General features: G+C 31.1%; 3 protein-coding genes and 1 long non-coding RNA gene across 6 annotated transcripts in view; all 4 read right to left on the bottom strand.

Annotated features, from left to right (window-relative positions):
• Positions 1–23,499, bottom strand: part of LOC117692238 (putative leucine-rich repeat-containing protein DDB_G0290503) — a 1,014,555-nt gene that overhangs the window by 205,544 nt on the left and 785,512 nt on the right. The window lies entirely within an intron of this gene.
• LOC136271825 (uncharacterized) lies at positions 11–4,987 on the bottom strand. The gene is made up of 3 exons (XR_010709810.1): positions 4,855–4,987; positions 4,063–4,131; positions 11–167 (listed from the first exon to the last, which is right to left on the bottom strand). It is a non-coding gene; the product is annotated as an uncharacterized lncRNA (long non-coding RNA).
• Positions 6,567–13,006, bottom strand: LOC117692251 (toll-like receptor 4). The gene is made up of 4 exons (XM_066072353.1): positions 12,894–13,006; positions 12,659–12,708; positions 9,470–9,536; positions 6,567–9,092 (listed from the first exon to the last, which is right to left on the bottom strand). The coding sequence occupies exons 3-4, from the start codon at positions 9,507–9,509 to the stop codon at positions 6,640–6,642; spliced, it is 2,493 nt and encodes an 830-aa protein (XP_065928425.1). The 5' UTR covers positions 9,510–9,536; positions 12,659–12,708; positions 12,894–13,006; the 3' UTR covers positions 6,567–6,639.
• LOC136271820 (toll-like receptor 4) lies at positions 16,242–23,062 on the bottom strand. Its single transcript, XM_066072352.1, has 3 exons — positions 22,923–23,062; positions 22,575–22,644; positions 16,242–18,926 (listed from the first exon to the last, which is right to left on the bottom strand). Exons 2-3 carry the CDS (start codon positions 22,642–22,644, stop codon positions 16,483–16,485), a joined length of 2,514 nt encoding a protein of 837 aa, XP_065928424.1. The 5' UTR covers positions 22,923–23,062; the 3' UTR covers positions 16,242–16,482.

Raw genomic sequence — 23,499 nt, 5'->3', positions numbered from 1 at the left:
GCAAGAGAGATCCAAAGCAACATTCTGATTCTTTAGCTCCGGAGGAAACGCTGTTGGCAATCTGTTAAAACCTGATCCACTACAGTTCCAAAGTAGTCCTGCGTTTCCGCATTCATCAACGTATGGTGAAATTGTACAGTTTTGTGAGAGAATGACAGAAACTCTCCCTGTTAAAAGATATTGGGAAAAAATTATGTAACAATAGAATTCTCAGTTTTGTAATTATAACAGTTTGATTCCACTAAACTGCATAATTTAATAAGATAATCATGATGATATTAATTTTTGTTGAATACCGGATTTTACTCTGTTCCCGTTGTCTAAGATGTGATATTGGCATATGTATATGGGTCAATATAAAAAAAGGCAGCTATTTATGTCACTTCTATGTTTAATTTTATTTTTAATATCTAACCATCATTTAACTATCATATAACAAATAATGGACTTTATATTTTCTATTGTTAAAGAGAAAAGTAAAAAAAAACAAATGTCTCTTAATAGATATAACAATTTAATCACCTAAATCTGCAAGTTTTACTCTGTCAATAGAAATACACTTTCTGTTTAATCGATAAATACTTTAAACATTATCTAAAATTCAACCCCCAAAAATATATGATTATAAAATAGTAGGAGGAATGTAAAAAATGTGCACCCTATCTTCTATTAAAGTCAATACAATATTAAATATGTCTGTACAAAATTCTTTGTCATTGGTGTAACCGATTTTAATTTGTTGGGAAAGAGTTGTCATTCTTGATAAATTACATCATAACTAGTCCTAAGTTATAAGACATCACTTCCTGTAAAAGACTGCAGACGCCATTTAAATACGTTTTGTGGTTTGTGTTATGTAAACGAGCTTCTGATGACAAAAAGGTAAGAAATACAATAATGCTTTGTCATTGGTGTTGTAGCAATTATGTCAAAACATTTGTAGATAGAACTGTAATTATCATACTAAATATGTTCAATATGTTTACTAAACAAACTCTGAGGTTGACCTTTTCCAATCTCATAGGGTATTTAAGTATAGCAGCCCATTTGTGTACTTTTTGGGAGTTGATTTTAATCAACTCTCCTATGCAGTTACTCAGACAAACTGAAAGTGAAGCAGTGTTTGGACCTCAGCACAAATCATTGCTGCTGACAAGACTTAGTTCTTGAAAATAATTGATAAATTCGATGTCATGTATGCTAAAGTATTGTTTTTCAAGGAAACTTATTTATAAATACCTTGAAAATAGTCAGATTTTAAATGGAACAATTTAAATATTTTTTGTAGTCGTATGTATTCCTACGCCAGAGTTCAATATAGTCTCGTTCAACTCGACGCTCGGCTGTCTCCGTAAATCCTTGTCGGAGATTTACGGTGTCAGCCGAGCGTTTGGTTTTCGAGACTAGAGTTCAATATTGCTTGGATCCATACAATTTTCGAGAAATATTTGTTATTACTGATACATAGTTTTATTGAATTATTTTATCTTTAAATATTATTTAACATGATTCATATGGGGGTGTCGAAAAAGTCCAAAAAATGTGCGTAATTCAAATTAGAAACTACATGTACTTGTCATGCAAAATAACATATCATTGATTTTAAAATAAATAAACATCGACAAAATCAACTCCCGTCAGTTCTTCAGTACTTTGATTGTCATTGGTGTTACTGTCATTGGTGTAACTGCTACAAAGTAACACCAGTGATGAGTTAAGTTACACCACTGACAGAAGATATACATTTAACTACACATTTCTTTATATTTTGAAATTCATTTCTAATTTACAACATTTATCAATTTAAACTTTAATATAAGGGTATTTCAGTTCATTTTAACAACAATTTTTCTAATTAAAAACAATTTTATATACAAGAGTAACACCAATGACAAATGTAAGTAATACCTATGACAAAATTATTAAAAATGAATGTTTGTTTTGTAAAATAATGAAATGTTTACTCTATTAAGTTGGTAAATTAAAGAGGATAACATCCATATCAATTGACATAATCAAAGTTTATCATTTTTTGGCAATTTATCTCAAAAAGAGAAATTTAGGTACAATAGTAACGCCAATGACATGCTCATGTAATACCAATGACAAAAATATTATAAAATGTTTGTTTTGTAAAAAAATTAAATGTTTATTTTATCAAGCTGGTTAATAGACAGGAATAACATACATGTCAATTAAGATAATCAAAGTTTATCCATCTTTGCTATTTATCTTTTAAAAGAAATTTAAAAGTACTTGGTAACGCCAATGACAAATGCATGTAATACATGTATGTAATAATTACATTAGCATCAATTTTATACAAAAACTTTTGCTTTTATAAATATATTGATCATTTTATAAAGCTGGTATAAGTTGTGAAAAGGAAAGTACATACCTATTACGTATGTCAGTTTAAATAACCACTAATAATAAATAACAATAATATAATGACCTATGATTAAAAAGCCAATTAGGGTCGGATCTAAGTACGTTGAAAGTAAAAAATTGTGGAAATGTATGCCGAGTTAAGATTTGGGTTAGTAGGTAGAGATACTAAATTGAATGATTTTTTTTCAAGCATTTGTCAAGGTTTTGTCAAGGTTTTATAATAGAAAAAAGAGTGTTAATTACAATCTATGTATGGCTGCATTTTGTCATTGGGATAACTAAATGTCATTAGTGTTACTTTGTCATTTTTCGCTTTTGAAAATCATTTAAAAACTTAAACTTACTAAATCATTTTTCATCTTTATAATTAAGCAAGGTTAATATATGAAAGATTAAGGTTTTTTAAAAAAACATTTGAGATGATTTAGACTTAAAATTTTAGTTTATAAGTCATTGGCGTTACTGAAACTGTCATTAATGTTACTATCGAGTCATTGGAGTAACCAGCCGAAAACTGTTCCTTCATCTAAAACTTTAGGTATTTAGTGGTTTTTAAATCATAATAATTATTGTATTGAAATTCCGGATGGACTGTATGTTATGAAATTTTGGCTATAATTGCCATTTTTATGTTAAAACATATTGAAACAGGCATGTCTTACAAGATTGTCTCATATTCATGTCAAAATTGTAATAAGAAACTTACTATTATAACTAAATGATATTAATTTTTATTCTTTGTCAAGTCACGTAAGTTAACATTTATTTGTACCTCAAATTTAATCTAAAAAATTGCTTATATTTTATGTACAGTGGATTGTTTACAGGTAACACCAATGACAATAAAACAACAATTGTTCATTTTTAAAAGAGCATTCTGACCAAATTACACTAACTACTGTTTGGAAAATGTGTCTTTTGAAAAATATAGTGTTGTATTATTACTGTTAGTTCAATAAAAGTGCAGAAATATCTACTATTTTTCATCATTTTCACCTAAACTATTTAGCTGCCTTTTTTATATTGACCCATATATGAACTCTTCGACGTTAGATTGTTTGTAAAGGGTGAGTGTGTATGCACTTTGATGGCATTTTTTAATCGACTGACAAATATATAAATGCACGCTTATGGTAAATCAAATGTTAACTGAGTTGTTTTATTCTAATACTATGACCAGTCAAGATTCTCATCTATATAATGACGTCATTAGATAAATCTAAAGACCTATGTTCGACGCTCACACAGAGGTATTTTTGCAGGAAAAAGTCAAGTAATAACTTTTTTAAGCATCCAGCTACCATGGCACAGTAATTTAGATTTTAATTTATATGCGAGTATTTAACTTTTAACTTTCACTGTTGGCGCATGACGCTAACAGCATTCAGTTCATGATATATCTATTTACAAGACAAAATTGAACACACACATGCATATTTACGTGGTTAAAGATATTGTTAAATGGATTTAAGAAATAAGTGTCTGAAATATGGTATTATTTAATCATTTGACTAGTATCTTGCGCAGTTGATTTACACAAAATACAAAATAGATTTGATCAAGATTTTTCTTCAAATTAAGAATATTATTCGATAGAATATATCTAGCTTAATATGATACTTTTTGATAAAAAAATATATATTGTATGATAGATATTGTTCATTTACTTACAAACCAAAAGTTGACAGACAAATTGTTTCCTATGCTTCATAGTGCTCATTACATTATCTAACTCCAAATCTGGATAATAAAAAAACAAAGTAAAAATTAATAGAATATGGAAATTTTTGTATATAATGACAGTATAAACTATAGAATCCAAATGGTTTTGATTTTATTTTATTAGTTATCGAGAGCACACTTTTGATTACTGACCAAAAATGTAATCGCCATAATAATTGTAAAACTAAAATGTTAGCCATACATTTTTCAGATCTAATTTTATTTAATTTAAGGTCAGTTACTGTGTAACTTAATTCTTTTGTTTAAATTTGCAAAAAAAAAAACCCCAACAAAATGTGTATTCATTTTAACTGAATAGAAAATAGACATCGCCGTCCAGACTACATGATTATCTTTCTGCCCAATTAAGACTAGATATGTACACATAATAAATCCAATACTCTACGATAACGAAAAGCAGAGGTATACCATTAATTTAATTTAGTTTATTCATTAGATTGTCTTTTTTCAAGCATTAGTCTGGTCGAAGATCGTCATTGTTTTACGAGAAAGATCTTTTTAACATTTTGTATACATTGAAGGTATGCTTCAAATACATTTTATTTTTCAATTTTGTATTTAACAAAAGGCAAGTTTACGACAACAGCATATAATTATACCCCTTTGATCGTGTGATTGCAAAAAATAATAATGAAAAAATTACAAGATGAGCAGCCAATTCGTTTTAAACCCTCCTAATAAAATCATTTAAAGGATTGTTAAAATATCCATCATACTTACAGGTTTACTATAATCTAGACGGTATGCCTTTGTGAAGTTAAAAAATGAAAAACTCGGAAATGATTAGGCAACGTCATAGAGATCCAGTATCAAACGGCTTTGACTAACCCATGATGCATATTTCTTCACTAACTTTCCTCCTTGGGTAGTTCCCCAATAGGAAGTTATTGGCTAAATAGTAATTCAGGAATTCATTATGAAATCATTTTTTTTTTATTAATTATGCATTAAATTCAACACTATTATTATTGTAATTTTCTGGGTTTTTTCTTTTTACAGATCTAGTGATTCTTGTACAGTTCACAAAATATAGAATTTCCTTCTAAAAATTCATTTCATTTCATTGCATTATAGGAATACAACTTTAATATTAAATATTTCCTTTTTCTTTTTGAAACCTCGGTTTGTAATATGTTTAAACCGTACTTAATAAAACAAACCAGGAAACAAATGATATCGCAATTAAGCAGTATCTTTTTGTAGTAGTTGAGAAGAACGTAATTATCCAGAAACGCTGTCACCCATTTTGGTCTTTGAGATAGTTTCTCTGTACGTCTTGATATCGACTTCATTGCACACGTTATCCAATACATCCCGATGGAATCTTGCGACCTCAATGATAAATTATGTCATTGTTTTCGAAGCCTAAATCATTCAACATTAATTACCACAGCGATCAAGCTTTTACTGGATTAACTTGGCTCTATTATTATGAAGAAGTCTAAGACTGATGTCAAAATGTGTACACTGTCTCTATACTTTGTGATTGAAAACAACGACAATAAATGTTTTTAAAATGTATTTTTTATAATACGTTTATAGTTTTTAAATTTTAAACATGATTTAATGATATGCTACATTTTTCTGAATAATCAAAATTTGGACTTATGCTTCGTGATCCTGAGAACTGAATGCAATTGATCGTATGCAATTGACTTTAAAACTTTCTTCTTGACCACATTCACTGAAAACTAATTAACTTTGAGGCAACTTTGAGACTATTTTATTTAACATTGGAGAATCTTGTTTTGCATACATGACTTGGTTTTTTATGTGATCATATATTACTAAATATCAGTGGTTTGCAAATCGTCAAGTTAAAGTCGGTCTTTCTTTACACAAGTTTCATTGTCAATTATCCGTTGCATCCGCATTGGCTTTTGTGTCCTTGTGGCGACCATTCGTCAGCTTGCAATTGTATCTTTTGCGATCTTCATCAGTTACACGTATCTTTCCCCCTTTGCCGAACATCGTAGCATGACTTTACAATTGCACACAAACTTATTTTTGGATTTGAAATAAACGTCAACCATACAAGCTTTCCAGTCGTAGTATATTAAAATACATACTCGTCTAAGATAAAAAATTAAGGTATCTGGCCGAAATCAGGACTGAGCGAATCCTTTGCAAGTGTAAAAGGGCAAAAATAACCCTGTATACCGCATGATTTTTTAAATTACGTTACACACATATATATATATATATATATATATATATATATATATATATATATATATATATATATATATATATATATATATATATATATATATATATATATATATATATATATTTAATTTAGACTGCATAACTGAGTAAACGACCTCATAAGCCATGAATTTTACGCTTAAAAGCAAAGTTCGTAGCTAATCCATAAATCTTGGTTTGATAAAAGTTTTGAATCAAAATGAGAAACGATGCTCGTGTGTAGAAGCAAAAGTACAAAATTAAAAAAAATATAAATAGATGAAATATATTCAGACAACATTATTTTGGTAAAAATTTCTATTCTATAATATTAGATATTTTAAGAACATTACACAATTTTGACAGTATTATTTCGTTATTTGTTTCATCCTCCGGCCATCTGAAATGCTCGATACACCACCAAATGTTTTTGATTTCGTTTGGAAGTTTATCGAGAGGAAGTTCATCTTTAATGATAACCACTATAGATCCTTGACGATGGTTATGAAATGCATGGGTTATGGCCATTTGAACAGCAAAGGAGGACCATCCAATGTCTAGAAAACTCTCGCTCACGATAAACATCACTTTCCTGCTCATATTAATACAGTTGACTATTTCCTCTGATTCCCAGCTTCCTGGTGTGGAATCTTTATCTTTTAGCCATGTCTTTAGGTTCATTTTTTCAAATTTTGGATATAAATTCTGAATAAGCCACGGGTAATCAACATCACTGTATGAGACATACACATCATACGAAAAGACATCTTCTTGACGGTATATTTGAACGCCTTTACATCTTTGTTTTATTCTTAGAATTACATACTCCAAATGAACGCGGTATCTTCTGATTACGGCTGTTATTGTGAGTGTTAACACTGTTAAAACGAGCAGTCCTACAGAAAATATAAGCCAAGCGACTGACTGACATTGTAATTCAATTGACCTCCACTTATGGTCGTTAAATAATTCACTAACAGCCCTTTTACTCTCTACACAGAGCGTTTTTGAAAGATCTGAAAATGAATTTCGATGATCTTTCATCCATTTTAAAGACTTTATGTTGGAACAAATGCAAGAGATCGGATTTCCTTCTAAAAAGATCGATATATTTTTCTGTGATTCAAAAAATCTTTGATCATTCTCAGAAATTTTTGACACCAAGTTGTTTCGAACATAAAGAGTTTCTAAATTTTCCAACTGCAATAAGGAATTCGAAACGGAAGAAAACATATTATGATCCAGATGAATTTCTTTTAAAGATTTCTTTTGGTCTCTTAAAAGCAACGGTGGTAAAACAGATAGGCGGTTTTGAGAAATATCAAGTTTTGACAAGAAGTGTAAATTTCTAAACAAACTTTCAGAAATAAGACTGTCCGTAAACTCTGGGTGGACATCAATAGCATATAATTCCTGAATATTTTTTACTCCTTGAAATATATCAGGATGTATATTTCTGAATTCATTTTGAGATAAATCAAGAATAATCAAGGACGAAAAATTAAATACATTTTCAAACATAAGAGGAAAGTTAGTTTTTGCAAGATATAACTTTTGCAATCGCTTCCCTGTAAATCTTACACGAAAGGGCTTATAATCAATGTTATGGATGTAATTATTGGAATAGTCAAATATCTGAAGATTATTTGGTAGATAAATATTTATAAATGGATGATCGTCTATGCGATTGGTAGAGTTATATGATTTAGAATGAGGTGACTGGACATTGCAGCACCAACTTAAATTTCGCAATAAGGGACAGGTTAAAAATGCCAAAATTGTTTTTGATTCAACGTTCTGTATATCGTTATGGCTGAGATTAAGAGTATCTAAGCAAGTCCATAGTGTTGATTTATATATGTCTGTTTTTATAGAGATAATGTCGTTATTTCCCAATAGCAGCACACTCACACACATGTTAAGAAGGTACTCAAATGATCTATCATCTAGAATGATTATATCAGCTTCAATGCTTTCCTTGTTTCCAGACAAATCGAGCTTTTGTATTTTACGATGCTGCAAACATTTCAGGGACCTAAGAACAACCAACACGCTACATTTACCGCCGAAATTTATCTGAATGTCTTTATGTAAATATGGAAATGAGCAAAAGAGGTCTTCTGGAATGTCACAATCTACGTGATCACTAAAATCCATGTTTATACTATATATTGGAGAAAGTATAAGACCTTGAAAGGAAGTGTTAGTTAATTCAAAATCGTTGACATTATTAAACTCCAGTTGAGATAAACTTGTAAGATTTTGGAATGGTTTTGTAAATGCAAATCCAGAAAATGTGTCAATTTTTAGATGTTTCAGTGCATGAAGTTTGGATATCTGCAAATCAGGGTATCCCAAACTTTGAAAATTGTTCTGATGAATTCGAAGAATCTGAAGTTTTTGAAGAAAAGAAAATGCATTAGCATCAATTTCAGTTTTATCAAGATGTGCAAAAGAGAGATCCAAACTGCATAAGCTTGACATATTTTGAAATGTCAGACTTTGAATATCGGTAAGCTTGTTGTGGTGAAGTATGATTGACGTAACGTGAGTGTAGGCAGCTATTTGTCTAAATGTATCCCCTGTCAGAGAAGAAAACTGATTGAAAGACAAATCCAGTGTGACAATGTGATGATGTAAGTCCGGGGGTATCGACGTTGGTAATCTGGAGATGTTTAAGCCGCTGCAGTTCCACAGTAATCCTTTGTTTCCACAATCATCAATATATTTTGATATTTGACAGTTTTCTGTCATCTCTAAGAATACACTACCTGTAAAAACAAGTATTTTGATAACAACTATTATTTTGTATTTTATTATGTAGGATAATAAGGACAGAAAAGTGCATTGATAGATATCATATCAAAAAGTCAACCGTGATTTACGTTCAAAGTATTAACGGTGATAATTTGGAAAGAATATATACGTATTTTAAGACTTTATACAAAAAGAATCTTGAAGAGCCCCTCATGTAAACTAATATATTTTAATTCACATGTAATGTATTTAATGTATTATAGCATTGAATCATGATTTTTTGACATTTCCACAAATCACTGTAGTATTTTTCGAACTATGAATTTGACATGTGTTAAGGAAAAAAATGTACACGAATACTGATGAAACTGTATAAAATCGACATACTTACACACTAAAAACATGAAAGCGCAGCGCTGTCTGTTTCTCATAGTTTTGTTGTTTTATCACCCACAAAGCTACAAAATTTAGAGTTTGATTAAATTCACCCCTTTCTCCTCACACTCGTCAGGGTCCCTGACGAGTTTTAGGAGAAAAGTTCAAATCTTACACCTGACAAAAATAGAAATACAAATACGATTCATTAACAGTCATTTGCGGTGTTTAATTAGATAATTATGATATATTTGCATGTTTGAATTCTTATATAAAAAAACTAATTTACATTGAAACTATGGTATAGACGACTTTTGTTCTAAATTGAAGGCATAATTCTTCTCGCATCCATATTTGATCATGTGATCTATACGTCATTACAACCATGACTGCTGAACCCATATCCATGAAAGCTGTATATAAGGGTGGAGGAAGCAATAGGTGTGCAGTTGTTGGTTGAACAAGCAGTCGAAAAAAATACATTTGTGAAAAACATCTCTTTGTAAAATTCCTAATGCGCTACATCAAGATTGTTCTTCGACGTGCCACACAAACTTCACAATTTGCCCCAAAAGAGGGAATTTGTTTGGAGTGGGCATAAAAGTGAGTTCATTTTTTTTAAAGTTAACTTATAAATCATATTAAAATATTTCATGTTGATCATGATGTAAATTTCATTTAATAAACCTCTTTTTCATTTAAACCCAAATCATACTCTAAAATTCAGCACAGTTTGTAGCTGTGTTCAACAACGATTCAATCGAGCAATGTCGTAGAAAATATAACAAGATGGTTATTCATATCTCTCACCAAACTATGAGGAGCAGGGTTTTCTAAATTGTATCGGAAATGATTTAAAAAATATTTAAAAGGAGAGGTAGTGCATTGTTTTATGATTTCGTATTCCTATTGTATGTTCTGAATTTGTAGATTTTAAAAAAAAATTACGAACCTAATTTCGCTCTTTCAAAAATAATTTCCCTTTGCGAAAAAACGTTCCTAGTTAACGGTCTTATCAACCCTCCATCAAAGGATGCTTTTTTAATAAAGTTAAGTAAGAATTCATCGCGTAGTTAAGAAAAAGGAAAAGAAATTGTTTGGATGGATAAACCAAAGAAAAGACAAACGATATGACGACGGACAATATGTGTAAAGAAAAATTAATAGAAAGGTTGATATTTCAAACTTGCGCGGGTACGTGTACTAGGGGAATCATTTAAATTCTATGCGTATTACGTCATCAGGTTTTGTGATGACAAAGTTTCTACACGTTCTCTAAACTTGTAGAGTGTCGTCTACAAAAGTACAAACTTGTAGCTTTTACAACAAAAAATAATGTACAAGTGAATATATTCTCGTGATACATTATATAGATTTTCAAAATTCATTTGCATGCAAATTGATACAAAATTCACAATTTATTTGGAATTAATTGAGTAAATTCATGCCACAAAATTGCGTCGAAATTTACGTATACTTTTATAACCTACAACTAATAAAATCTCAACTGATAAATTACAAAAACGTGGACGTGTATCTATGGCACACGAACGCATATCCGTACACGTTTTAAATCTCAATCTCAAATGACTACTTTGTCATGTTATGCCATAATAACGAAAATAAAATTGGAATGTTGTATCGGGGTTGGTACTCCCAGATAATGTAGCAAATTACGAGTTTCATTTCATGTTCGTTTATCTCACTTTCCAAAAAAAGTGCTCTCCCTCCCAAGCATTCTAGACCGACGTATGAAAACCAAAATTAATACATGTATGCAAACTTTACTGAAAATATACAAAAGCCTCTCAACCCCACCCACGACCCTCACTTTTAGAATTGAAAGTTAAATGTAAGTATATTTTTAAATGTTTGTTCCTTTTATGTATTCTATACCCCTTACATAAACCTTTTAAAATTGAGATGAACTACCTGGAGTGAAATGTTTCACCGAGGAAAAGACATTGGGCAAAAATGTAGCCTAGATAAACATCGGGTTTAAATCATACATAATTATTTTGGATGACATTAGCCCAAAATGATTTAAATTGCCGCCTTTATTACCCGGCCTTCTGTATTTCCTTTTAAATTTTTTATATAGAAATAAAAGATAATTGGAAAGACCTTGTAATTCTTAAGTAATTGTGAGTGGCAATGACATCCTTTACATGAATGTGAAACTTAGCTTTTTTACCAAGCAAGAGGCGAATTTTTAACAAACGCTGTATAATGACTATTTACTGCAGAGATTAAACATTTATTGATTATATTTACTTACTTTGTTCCTTCATTGTGTTGAATAATAAAAACTACAAGGTTAATGGCATAAAAAAGCGATACAAAAATTAAAGTGTTAATAACAGAACTTTTAAAATAGCATGATACGTGACAATATGTGAAATTGATGATTGGTTGTATTACTATATGATTCCTAACGTTATATTTTCATAGATCAAACCGGGTTAACTTCACAATGAGATTTAAAAAAAAAAGAAATAAAAAAGGAGAAAACATGCGCAAATATAATTATCTACTTACAAATTACAGCTTACTCCACTTATTTTAAAATCGATTGTTTTGAAAATCCGCTTATTTTGAAATAGAAATAAATGCCCAGTTTTATCCTCTCATTTTCTTTGCATTAATTTAACGGATATATTGAAATCGGTTAATTTGAAATATCGCTTATATTGAAGCCACTGATCGCTCCGCCGAGGTGTTAATGAGTTGTGTTTATAACGGATATACTGAAGTACTCCATGGCATCTTCGTCACGATCGGTGACAGTAATTTTGCCAGACTGACCGGTTGATATACAAAGGTGATTTGATAAGTTCTCATCTTGTGTGTTTTTATACTTCTTTTAAAAATAAAATTTATTCACTGTCAAATTCTTTGTTTTTACGTATACGGATGTATTGAGGCTAGACGTTAAATTAAAACCCCACAGAAAAGAAAAACCTTATCTTTGGACACTAAATACGAACTAGTTACGGCTATTGGTAAAATGACAAAGACTAAATTCGAAAAAACTAAGGATTTTGAGATTAACCCAAGAACACGTACGATGATATACAAACAGCATTCCGTAGAAATTGAAACGTTTGAGTCCACTGATTTTTCTCCATAACGTAAAAGAATGTGATTAGATATTAATTTATGATGAGGTTAAATATTGTAACAAAATGAAACTAACAAAACTTACTGATATTTAAATCAAACTTTCAAGGACTATTATTCCATGTAATCTGTTCACTGTAATAGATAAACACTGACCAAATAATTTGTTCGGGTTTGCTTTTCTATGTTTATATCGGCATTGAACTTTCAAAAATGGCGGCTTCACGTCAGTCAATTTCGTTTATATTAAATTACGGAAATATTGAAATAATTTGCATGGTCCCTTGAGTTTCAATATATCCGGAGTATGCTGTACTTACAAAACATTGAAGGCACTTTTCAAAAACAATACATCTTTTGTTGAAAATCCTGGAGGTGAAAGGTGCACATTCAAGTAGAGTCAAGATTCAAACTTTAAACTGTCAAAGAAATGTATACGTGTTTTTCTTTAGTTAACGCTCTAATTATTTTTCACCGATCAGAATTTGAGTTTATGCAAAGTCATCAACTCAGAAACTTTATGTTTTACTTGCATTTTAAAGAAACACGATACGTTCCTCAATTTAAGGTTATTTCCCATGAAAAAGTACATGTATTCCTTATTTATTTAAATGCCTACAAGGTCAGGGAGCAAAATCATGATATTTTTAAAGTAAGACTGTATATTTAGCTTTTCTCTTATCATAAAATAATATTGAAGCTATATATCCAAATAGAAAAATATCATATAACATTTAGTATATTATTATTATGAAACTACGTAATGGAAACTTCCACATTTCGTTGATAAGTATAAAAATAGAATTAAAAAATACAGGTTGCGTGTGAACCTAGAGAACGAACATTTTTACCGGGTGGTAAATCCCAGATGAGGCCAGGGTTAATTCAACATGTGTGAATGTCTACACGGCTTGGGGTCTATCTGCAGTCGTGAACGCTGCTAATCCTATTACACAGAAAGTGATTTTATACACAGATAATACTTAAAATGTTACAACGTGCCTATGTAAAAAGTAATTTAGAAGTTAATTAATATTTTTATATCATTGACTGTCTTTATGTAATTTAATAATGATATAAATTTGTATAAACTGTTTATTTAATATCAAGGACAATTAATTAAATTAATTAATTAACCCAGCAGGCAAGCAACGTTGTACCAATTTTGAAAATATATGGTTGATGACGTTAAACAGCAAAAAAAAAACCCGTTACAAGACGTTGAAAAAAAAATACGCTGAAAAGCTAACTATTTTTCAACGTCAGTATGACATCTCGTACTTAAGAAATACCAATCGAAACATAATACAAAAATATTATTTGATTGTATTGTTTTTGTATTAATTATAATAATTTCCCTTGATTAGGACAGTACAACGCAATAATCGACCTCTGTACTTAAAATTTTTAAAATCAATGCCATTATAATAAACATTACAGTTTTTGACTGGGGTGGAGGTCAACAGTTGATCTGTTGGACCGGCTCGCAAACTATTGAAGGCCTTGGGCAACAGTTTGTGAGCCGGTCTGACAGATGAACTGTTGCCGGAGACAAAGTCAACAACTGTTTTGTTGTATCCCTTCTAATCGATAACTCGTTTTCGCGAATGTGACGTCATCGTTCAGCAGTCGATTTTAACAATTCTAATCCAACAGTTCCAGTCCAACAGTCAAAATGCTGGACTTTTTTTCGTATAGAGTTATATAGCAATTGTTTTACAGGGGTATAACAATATATAAATAGTGCCTGTTTGGGAGGGTAACAGTAGAAATTGACACCCCTCGAAAACCATTGTCAACCTCCGCTTCGCGTCGGTTGACAATGGTTTTCGAGGGGTGTCAATTTCAACTGTTATCCTCCCAAACAGGCACTATTTATTTTGTTATACTGAATGTCTTTTTTAAAATTTTTAAGAAAATTTTACTGCTTTTATATAGGAATAACGTGAATTCTACAGCGAACCGTACGCGCATAATTTTCGCGCATGTAACATTTTTTAATGCTACCCGTTGCCAAGTGCGTTGCTAACGCTGAGGGTAATAGTAAATATTATTAACTGCGTCTTAACCAATCAGATTTCAGTATTTAACATGAAAGTATAACAATAGAAAATATAAACTAATAGGCATTGATCGAGCTCTTTACAAAATATTAAATGCATACTTATAAACTTTAAGCGAGGTGTGTTTGCCATTAGCGTAACAACTCTTCTAAATTTGCACTGCTTGAAGCAAGCTGACCAATTAGTATCAAATTACTTGCGTGGACTTTAACAAAGAAATAGCGTCCAGCTGTGGCGAGGGAGACCACATTTTGAATTTGAATTTGTGAAGCACCACATCGACCACTGAGGCAAAATAATTTGGATTTTATCATTGCAATAGTAAAGTAAGTTGTCACTTCTTGCATCTTTTGATTACATTGATTCTTATAAAAAAAATAATATGTAAAGGAAACTTATGCATTATTGCATTGATCACACAATGTATGTTCATATGTTCCATGCATATGGACTTGTTTGTAATACAGTGTTTAGGTTTAAAAAACGCTCGACATTTTGAGTGATCAAAGGCGTTAATATTAAATTATTGAATGCACACATTTTGCATTCTTTTTGCAGATGTTGTTTGGGATCGTGTACGTGTAACAAAGCAAAATTGGAAGTCCCTTGGTTATACCTCCAAAACTCGATGAAAGAGACGGTAGGAAGATCTTTCAAATTATTGTGCAGAAGAAATAACACTTGTGATTCGAGCCAATTTATTAAATGTGTATCACCTGCGTTATGGTGAACTTGTTGGTCCTTATTGACTAATCAGGAATTATTGATAGGATATAAAAATCACTAAATAAATAAACTGCATGAGTATTATCTAACATTTGGTGACTTGTTGTATATGAAATATTTTTGATATATTGTGTAATTATTTCAACTATACTTTGGTTATTGTTCAGAAAATATAATTACACGAAGAGGTGAATGACGAAAATTTAACCATTTTTAACCAAAATCAGAATTGGATAAACGTCAGAAGACATTGAATCAACGTCGAAATTTAAACTTCCATTCAACTTTCATATTTAACGTCATTTCAACGTTAAAGGGTGACGTTGTACCAACGTTGGAACAACGTTGTAATGCCTGCTGTCGATTACAGTATGACAATATACAAGTCAAATATGTGTAAAAGCATATAATAATGGCTTTTTCTGTTAACCTTTGTAATTGTCTTGCATAGTTTCCGCATAAAGATACATAATAACATACAAGGAAAACAAAAATACTTATCTTGTTTTCGAATTTGATATTGAAGTTGAATTCGAATAACAAAACAAGGAATATTACATAGAAATACAAGGAAGAAAAAGATTCTATATACTACAAATTAATTTCAAATACTCGTCATTTGATTTCTTTAAATTTTTGTGATTTAGGCATCCCGTTAAAAAAAATCCCTATAAAATAACTTGATCTATTTATCAATAGATCTTACTGTCAAGCAACACTCTTTTTTACATTGAATCAACTCAGAAGCCTGGCTTGCAATTGGTTCATACGCGACTAAACTGTGTCTCCTTCGCTTGCTTGCAGGTTTACATCAAGTCAACCCTAGGTCTTTGTACATGCAATTGGTAAACATATTACTAAACTAAACCTGAGATCGGTTGAAATAGAACAACCTAGAGGCTCTGATCTTGCAAATATTCCAAAAAAAAATAAAAAATTACATTGTCGAATGTGAAAAAAAAGTTTTATCAAAACATTTCCAGAAATACTCTCTGTTTTTATCATTGTATATGTTCATTAGATGCTTCATGAACTAATTTTAAGCCGAAATTTTTAAAATGAAGAAAAGATAACTACAAGTATCCAAAATAAGAATTTCTCCAAAAGTCAAGTACAATGTTTATTCAGTTTTCAAAACATTAGATAACTCCGAAAGTATCATATCGTCATTTGTATCATCCTCTGGCCATCTAAGATGCTCAATACACCACCATATGTGTTTGAATTCCTTTGGTAGTCTTTCCAGAGGAAGTCCATCTTTAATTATAACCACAATCGATTTTTGACGTTGGTTACGAAATGCGTGTGTTATGGCCATTTGAACAGCATATGACTGCCATCCTTTGTCCAGGAAACTTTCGCTCACGATAAATATCACTTTCCTGCTATCGTTGACGCAGTTGACAATTTCTTCCGATACCCAACCTCCTGGAATTGAATCTTTTTCTTTAAACCACGCTTTTAAATTTAAGATTTGAAGTCTTGGATATAAACTATCAGTGATCCATGAAAGGTCTTCATCACAATAAGAAACGTAGACATCATGCAGAAACATATCTCCCTGGGTTGGTAAATAAACGCCTTTCCATCTTTGTTTTATTCTTAGAACAACGTACTCCAAATGGACACGGTATCTGTTAATGACAGCTATTATGATGAGTGTTAACAATGTTAATACCAGCAATCCAACAGAAAATATCAGCCACTCGGTGGTCTGACAATCTAGTTCAAATTTTCGCCACATGTTTTCGTTAAACAATTCAACAATTGCAGTTTTACTCTCTATACAGAGTAACCCAGAAAGATCTGAAAAGACATATTGATGGTTTTTCATCCACCTCAAAGACTGAGCGTTTAAGCATGTGCAGGAAATCGGATTGCCTTCTAAATAAATTGAGAAATTTTTAAATGATTTAAAATATCTCTGATCTTTCTCAGATATCCTTGATATCGAGTTGTACCGCACATAGAGTGTGTTTAAATTTTCTAGTTCCACCAAGGAATTTGAGAGTGCAGAGAACATATTATGATCAAGATTAATCTCTGTTAAAGAATTCTTCTGGTCTTCCAAAAGGAAAGAGGGTAGAAAAGTTAACCTGTTTTTAGAAATATCAAGTTTAGTCAAGTGTTTCAGATTTTTAAACAATCTATCGGAAATTAAATTATTAGTAAAATCTAAGTTGACATCAACCGCATGTAATTGCTGAAGGTTTTTTACGCCTTGAAATATATCAGGGTGGATGTTTGCAAAGTCATTTTTCGATAAATCGAGGATAGACAGTGACGGAAAATTGAAAATACCTTTTATCATCAGAGGGACGTTTGTTTTTATGAGATACAACTCTTCCATGCTTTTTCCAAAAATTTCTACTTGCAAAGGCCATTCATGGGCATCGTGAATAAAATTATATGAATAGTCAAAAACCTTAAGATTCTTTGGTAGATAAAGTTTAAGAAATGGATGCATTTGCTTTAGAAGATACGTAGAGTTATTTACCGCAATACGGGGTGATTGAGTATTGCAGCATAAATCCATACTTTGCAGTAATGGACAAGTAAAAAAAGCGAAAATTGCATTCAAATCAACATGTTGTATGTCATTATAGTTGAGGCTGATAGTATTTAAGCAAGCCCATAATGTTGTTCTATATATATCTGCCTTTAGATAGATAATATCGTTGTTTCCTAAATAAAGCACTCTTACACAGATGTTGACAAGGTACTCAAATGATGTATCATCTATGATAATTACATCAGATTCAAAGGTTTCCTTGTTTTCACTTAAATCAAGTTGTTGTATTTCACGATTTTGCAAACATTTCAGGGACCTTAATGCAACATGAACACTGCACCTACCACCGAAATTTATTTGAATTTCTTGATTTAAGTATGGAAATGAGCAAAAAATGTCTTCTGAAACGTCACAATCTACGTGGTCTTTAAAATACATAATTAGACTGTTGATTGGAGAGCGATTAAGACCTTGAAAAGAAGTACTGGTTAACTTAAAATCGTTGAGAATTTCGAATTCTAGTTGAGATAAACTTGTAAGATTTTCAAATGGTTTTGTAAATGCAAATCCAAAAAAGAGATCAATTTTTAGGTGTTTCAATGAAGGTAGTTTTGAAAGCTGTATATCAGGGTATCCCAATCTTTGAAAATTGTTTTGATGAATTAGAAGAACCTGTAATTCATCAAGTTTAGAAAATACATTGGAGTCGATTTGATTTTTTTCAAGGTTTGCAAACGAGAGATCCAAACTGCACAAGGAGGTCAGTTTTTGAAAAGTCCGATTTTCGATCCTTGTTATTTTGTTGTGGTTTAAAATTACTGAAGTCACGTTGGAATAGGTGGCTACCTGTCGAAACGTATATTCTGTCAAGAAGGAAAAATGATTGAAAGATAAATCCAGAGTTATAGTGCGATTCTTTAACTCAGGAGGTAACAGTGTTGGTAATTTGGAGATGTTAAAGCCACTACAGTTCCACAGCAATCCTTTATTTCCACAATCATCAGTATAGTGTGAAATTCGGCAACTCTCTGTCATCACCAGAAATACGCTATCTGTAAATACAGAATAAACTAGCTTGTGTGAATGTATGTGAATATATGATTACAAATTTTATGAAATGATAATCATTAGACTCGTAATTTACAACCAAGTGTCACTATTGCTTTTCTTAATCATAGCCAAAAATGACATGCTACCCATCAAAGGACATCCACATTTGTATGTATGAAACACATCCATATATTAATTAGTTCAATGGTTACAGCATTATTGTTAGATAATTGCATTCATGTAATCATTGTGTGTTTTCTGCTGCAATTGCATATGTAAATATATCTTGTTTGTTATATTTTTTAAAATTGGGATTATTCTTACTACCTAATAGTGTTTTTTGTATTATGACGTCATCAGTAGTGTTTTTTTGTATCACATGCTGGAGCTACGTCATTTACAAATCACCTTAGAATATTGTTAATTTTTATACGAGTTGTGATGAACTTGTTAAGCCCAATTCCAAATATATGTTGAAATATTTTGAAGTGGTTTGCCATTTCTTATTTTTGAACGACAATAATTTTTGTCGTACATCTGTATATGGTATTAAATGTATTACAATCTGTTTTCTTGTTGATCAGTTTACAATGATTTGATTATCATCAGGGGATATCAGTATACTCATGTATTGCAATAGAAAAAAATATAATTTATGATTTTTTTTAATATGTATATACATATATAATATACAAATTTACATATGTATTATCTTTCAATGTCTTTTTAATCAATAACAATCCACACAACCCTTGTGTATGAGCTGTTAAACTTTAGGCAGTGGAATGATTAGGCTATTCTATTTAAATATTCAATACATTCTATATTAAATAATCAATTTTCACGAGAAAATGTACATGAATTACATAAACACCTTTACATGTGAGCTTATTTTTAATACATGTACTTGCAATTTAATTCCAATGCATAATGCCTTTCTAAATGAATAAACAATGTATTTTTCTGTTGAGATATCTCAAATATCTCACTGAGTTTCCCTCTTCCAATTCTGTGCAGAAGAAATCTCAGTAAAAGTTATAACTATAGCAATCAAAATTCACAGAATAAGCGGGACTGATATAAGATAAAATGTGCATGCAGATATAGAATCAAACATACTTTTTGTCGTTTCGTGATGTATTACAAAGAACACCTATGCTAAGCTAAAAGAATTTTTGCAAAAAAAAACCCTTTCATTATTTCAGATACTACATAAATTTTCCATGTTACGAGTTTGCTCGCGCAAGATCTTAAAACAGAGGCCTGTTCAACAGAGCGGGTGCTCGCGAGCGCTCGCCAAAATTCCCTATACCCGCAACACAAATTTTGGCGAGCGCTCGCGGGCGCTCTCTCTGTTGAACACGCCTCAAGTTATAGTGCTAAAGCAGCAATCTATTTTTAGATCGTTATTTTTATATGTACATGATATGTATTATCTTCACAGCCGTCGTCCCTACCGGTCAATATTTTGTTTCATTAATACAATTTTTGATAGAAACTGTATACTATTGAGCAACTTACCCTTTTTCTTACACAAAGGACTTTTAAAACCAAATGAACATGTAACAATATATAAAGAATGTTTGTTCTCACTTCCGGTTTTGCTAAAACAAGGAGGCCGAAATTATTTTTAAAAAATATAGGACTTGAGGACTTGAATTTTTAGTCAAAGCAGAGAGAAAAATAATGAAGGACGTCTAATTACTTTTGTATAGTTATAACATGTGGTTATTTCTCTTTTAGCTCTCCAAGACGAAATCGGGGGGGGGGGGGGGGGGGGGGGGGCTTATGCTATACCCCCGGCGTCGGTGTAAGTCCTGTATCTAAAATATCACTTGTCGTATTTTCACCAAACCAAACCTGCATGTATGATTCATCTGGGCCTACTTATGAACTTGAAAGTCTTTGATGCTGAATCTGGGCCATGAATTTCAGATGTTAAAGGAAGTTAGTTAATGTTTTTGAGGCAGGTTAAAGTTTTGGGGGGCATGTGCAATTTGATAACCATTTCTAAGTTACTACAGGTCCTAAAATCACCAAACTTGCATGGATGGTGAGTCTTATGATACTGATACACTTGACAGGCTTGAATGCTGAATCAAAGCCAGGTTTTTAAGATGCTGAATAAGGTTAAAGTTTTTAGCTGGTTAAAGTTTTAAGAGCAGGTGCCCTCTGATGATTATATCTTAGTTATTACTGGTCCTAACTTCACCCAAACCTTACTCATACTTGCTTGATATACATGTATGTGTTTGTAGTTAAATTATATAACATGTTTTTTTGGGATACAGTATTGTATGATATGATACACTGTTGTGTTATATGAAACAATATTAAATTGTAAAAAAAAAAATAACATAATGATATTATCATGATTTTGTTATATATTATAGTGTATATTATGATACAATATTATATAATACGTTATTCTATTATATGACATAGTATTGTATCACATAATATTGTAAGATAATATTGTATCATATGATACAATATTGTATTATATATAATATTGTATCATTTAAGTCATCATGGTATAATATGAAATTGTATTATAAAATGTATTATTGTATCACATAAAATTGTATCATATGATATGATATTGATTGATATGAATCTGTACTATATGATACATAATTTTATTCCAAGATAGAGAAGCATATGATATTGCACTATATCATTTGATACATTGTTGTATCTTATTGTATTGTATCAAGTGATTCAATATAAGATGTATTTTATATGATACAATATCAAACAAAACTACTATATAATACAATATTATATATTGATATCATGGTATCATATCATACAATGTAATATCATATGTTACAGTATTGTTATGTGATACGATATTGTAACATATGATATTATATAATATTTTTTTATTATATTGTATTGATGATATACAATTATATATAACACAACACATTTCCATATTATAGTTTATTATACAATATCATATATTGATACAATGTCATATGTAACAATATCATATTGTTTCAATATATATGACAATATCATATTGTATCATATTTTATATGACACAATATCGTATAATATCATAGGATAAAGGCGATGCCCCGTCTGGGTGAGCTTTGTAATCTGTGATTACCTATGTTTCGATATTGAAAAAAGAGTTGGTTTATATTGATTCAGATAGTTATTCGATAAATAGTTATATATTTCCCCTTTGTAAAAAGAAGTCTTTTAATCGACATGCTATTTAGAAATAAACAGCATGTAAAAAAGTTCACCGGAATATGAACTTGGTTAGTCACGTAATCAAATCCTGTGAAGCCTGAAGGGCTTCTCAAATGATTTAATCATGTACCAACCAAGTTCATATCCCGGTAAACTAGACAAAATTGCTGTTTATTACTTATATTTACGTTTGAAAAAGACAAATTCTACCAAATTATTTTACATAACCATTTTGTTATGTTTATAATAATTCTCTGTCGAACAACATACGCGTGCAGCAATCATTCTATCGTCATTTAAAATCTCACTCGGAAATAAACGTTTTCGCTTTTCCCTAGGGTTTTATAAGGAACTTTTGCAAAATAATGTAAATATTGAATAATATTGTATATTTATCTATTAGAAATCCCTTTTAAACCATAGAACAGTAAAATTAGGCTACTTACATATTACTAAAAGTAAAGAAATGCAACGGTGTGTGTACTTCATGCTTTTAGTATTATGTCCCGACATCATCTAAAACAAAAGATCATTAATTAAACATGAAACAAATCTAAGTTATGCAGCCCACGAATGAGAATGCATTTTTTCTTCTTATTTCAAATACAAAGATATGATATGATTATTTATTTTAAATGTATGATTCTGTGCCTTTGAAACGGTTCTAAAAAATACTTTCAAGTAGTAATCTAACAGCGTTAAATACAATGCCATAATGGTCAATAAGAAAAGATCGATAGACAAATTTATAATTTAGAAAAAAACCACTTACTCATTAACATGGGGATACGTACTTACAGTTTACGGCCCGTGGAAGACATCTTGGTTGATAAACCCGGAAGTCAACGACTGTGCGTTAATAGAGCCTAGTTTCAGACTGTTATTTAAGCTTTTTCTCCGCTCTGTAATTTTAAACATATGCTATCAGTTAAACCCCTGTCACACCAGATCTGCGTCCTCGCGGCGATCCCGCTGCGTCCTTAAATAATGTAAAACGCCAAGGTAAACGCAGCAGAGTCTCCTATAGCGCCGTATCTTCGTCCGTCGTGATGGGATCGCCTTGAACATTTAAGAACGCCATACGACGGCGCGCACTTTGAACGTGCACAAAGTACGCGCCGTGGCTCTGTGTTCTGATAAACACGCCGTAGAAGCGTAGTGGGGTCGCCGTGACAGCGCCGTAAGATCTCCAACAGCGCCAGGGGGGTCCACTCCCATGCAAAATTCAAATTTGATTAAATTACATTGTAAAATTACCTAAAATATGCCTCGGAACCCACCCCACCCCACCCCCCCGGGGCAAATTCAAATAACCGTCGTACCCTACTGGAAAAAAAATTCTGGAGTTGCTTTTTTGTGATATAATGAATT

Source organism: Magallana gigas, chromosome 9 (assembly GCF_963853765.1).
Source record: "Magallana gigas chromosome 9, xbMagGiga1.1, whole genome shotgun sequence".
Classification (NCBI taxonomy): domain Eukaryota; kingdom Metazoa; phylum Mollusca; class Bivalvia; order Ostreida; family Ostreidae; genus Magallana; species Magallana gigas.
This window is presented reverse-complemented; position numbering and strand designations above follow the sequence as displayed.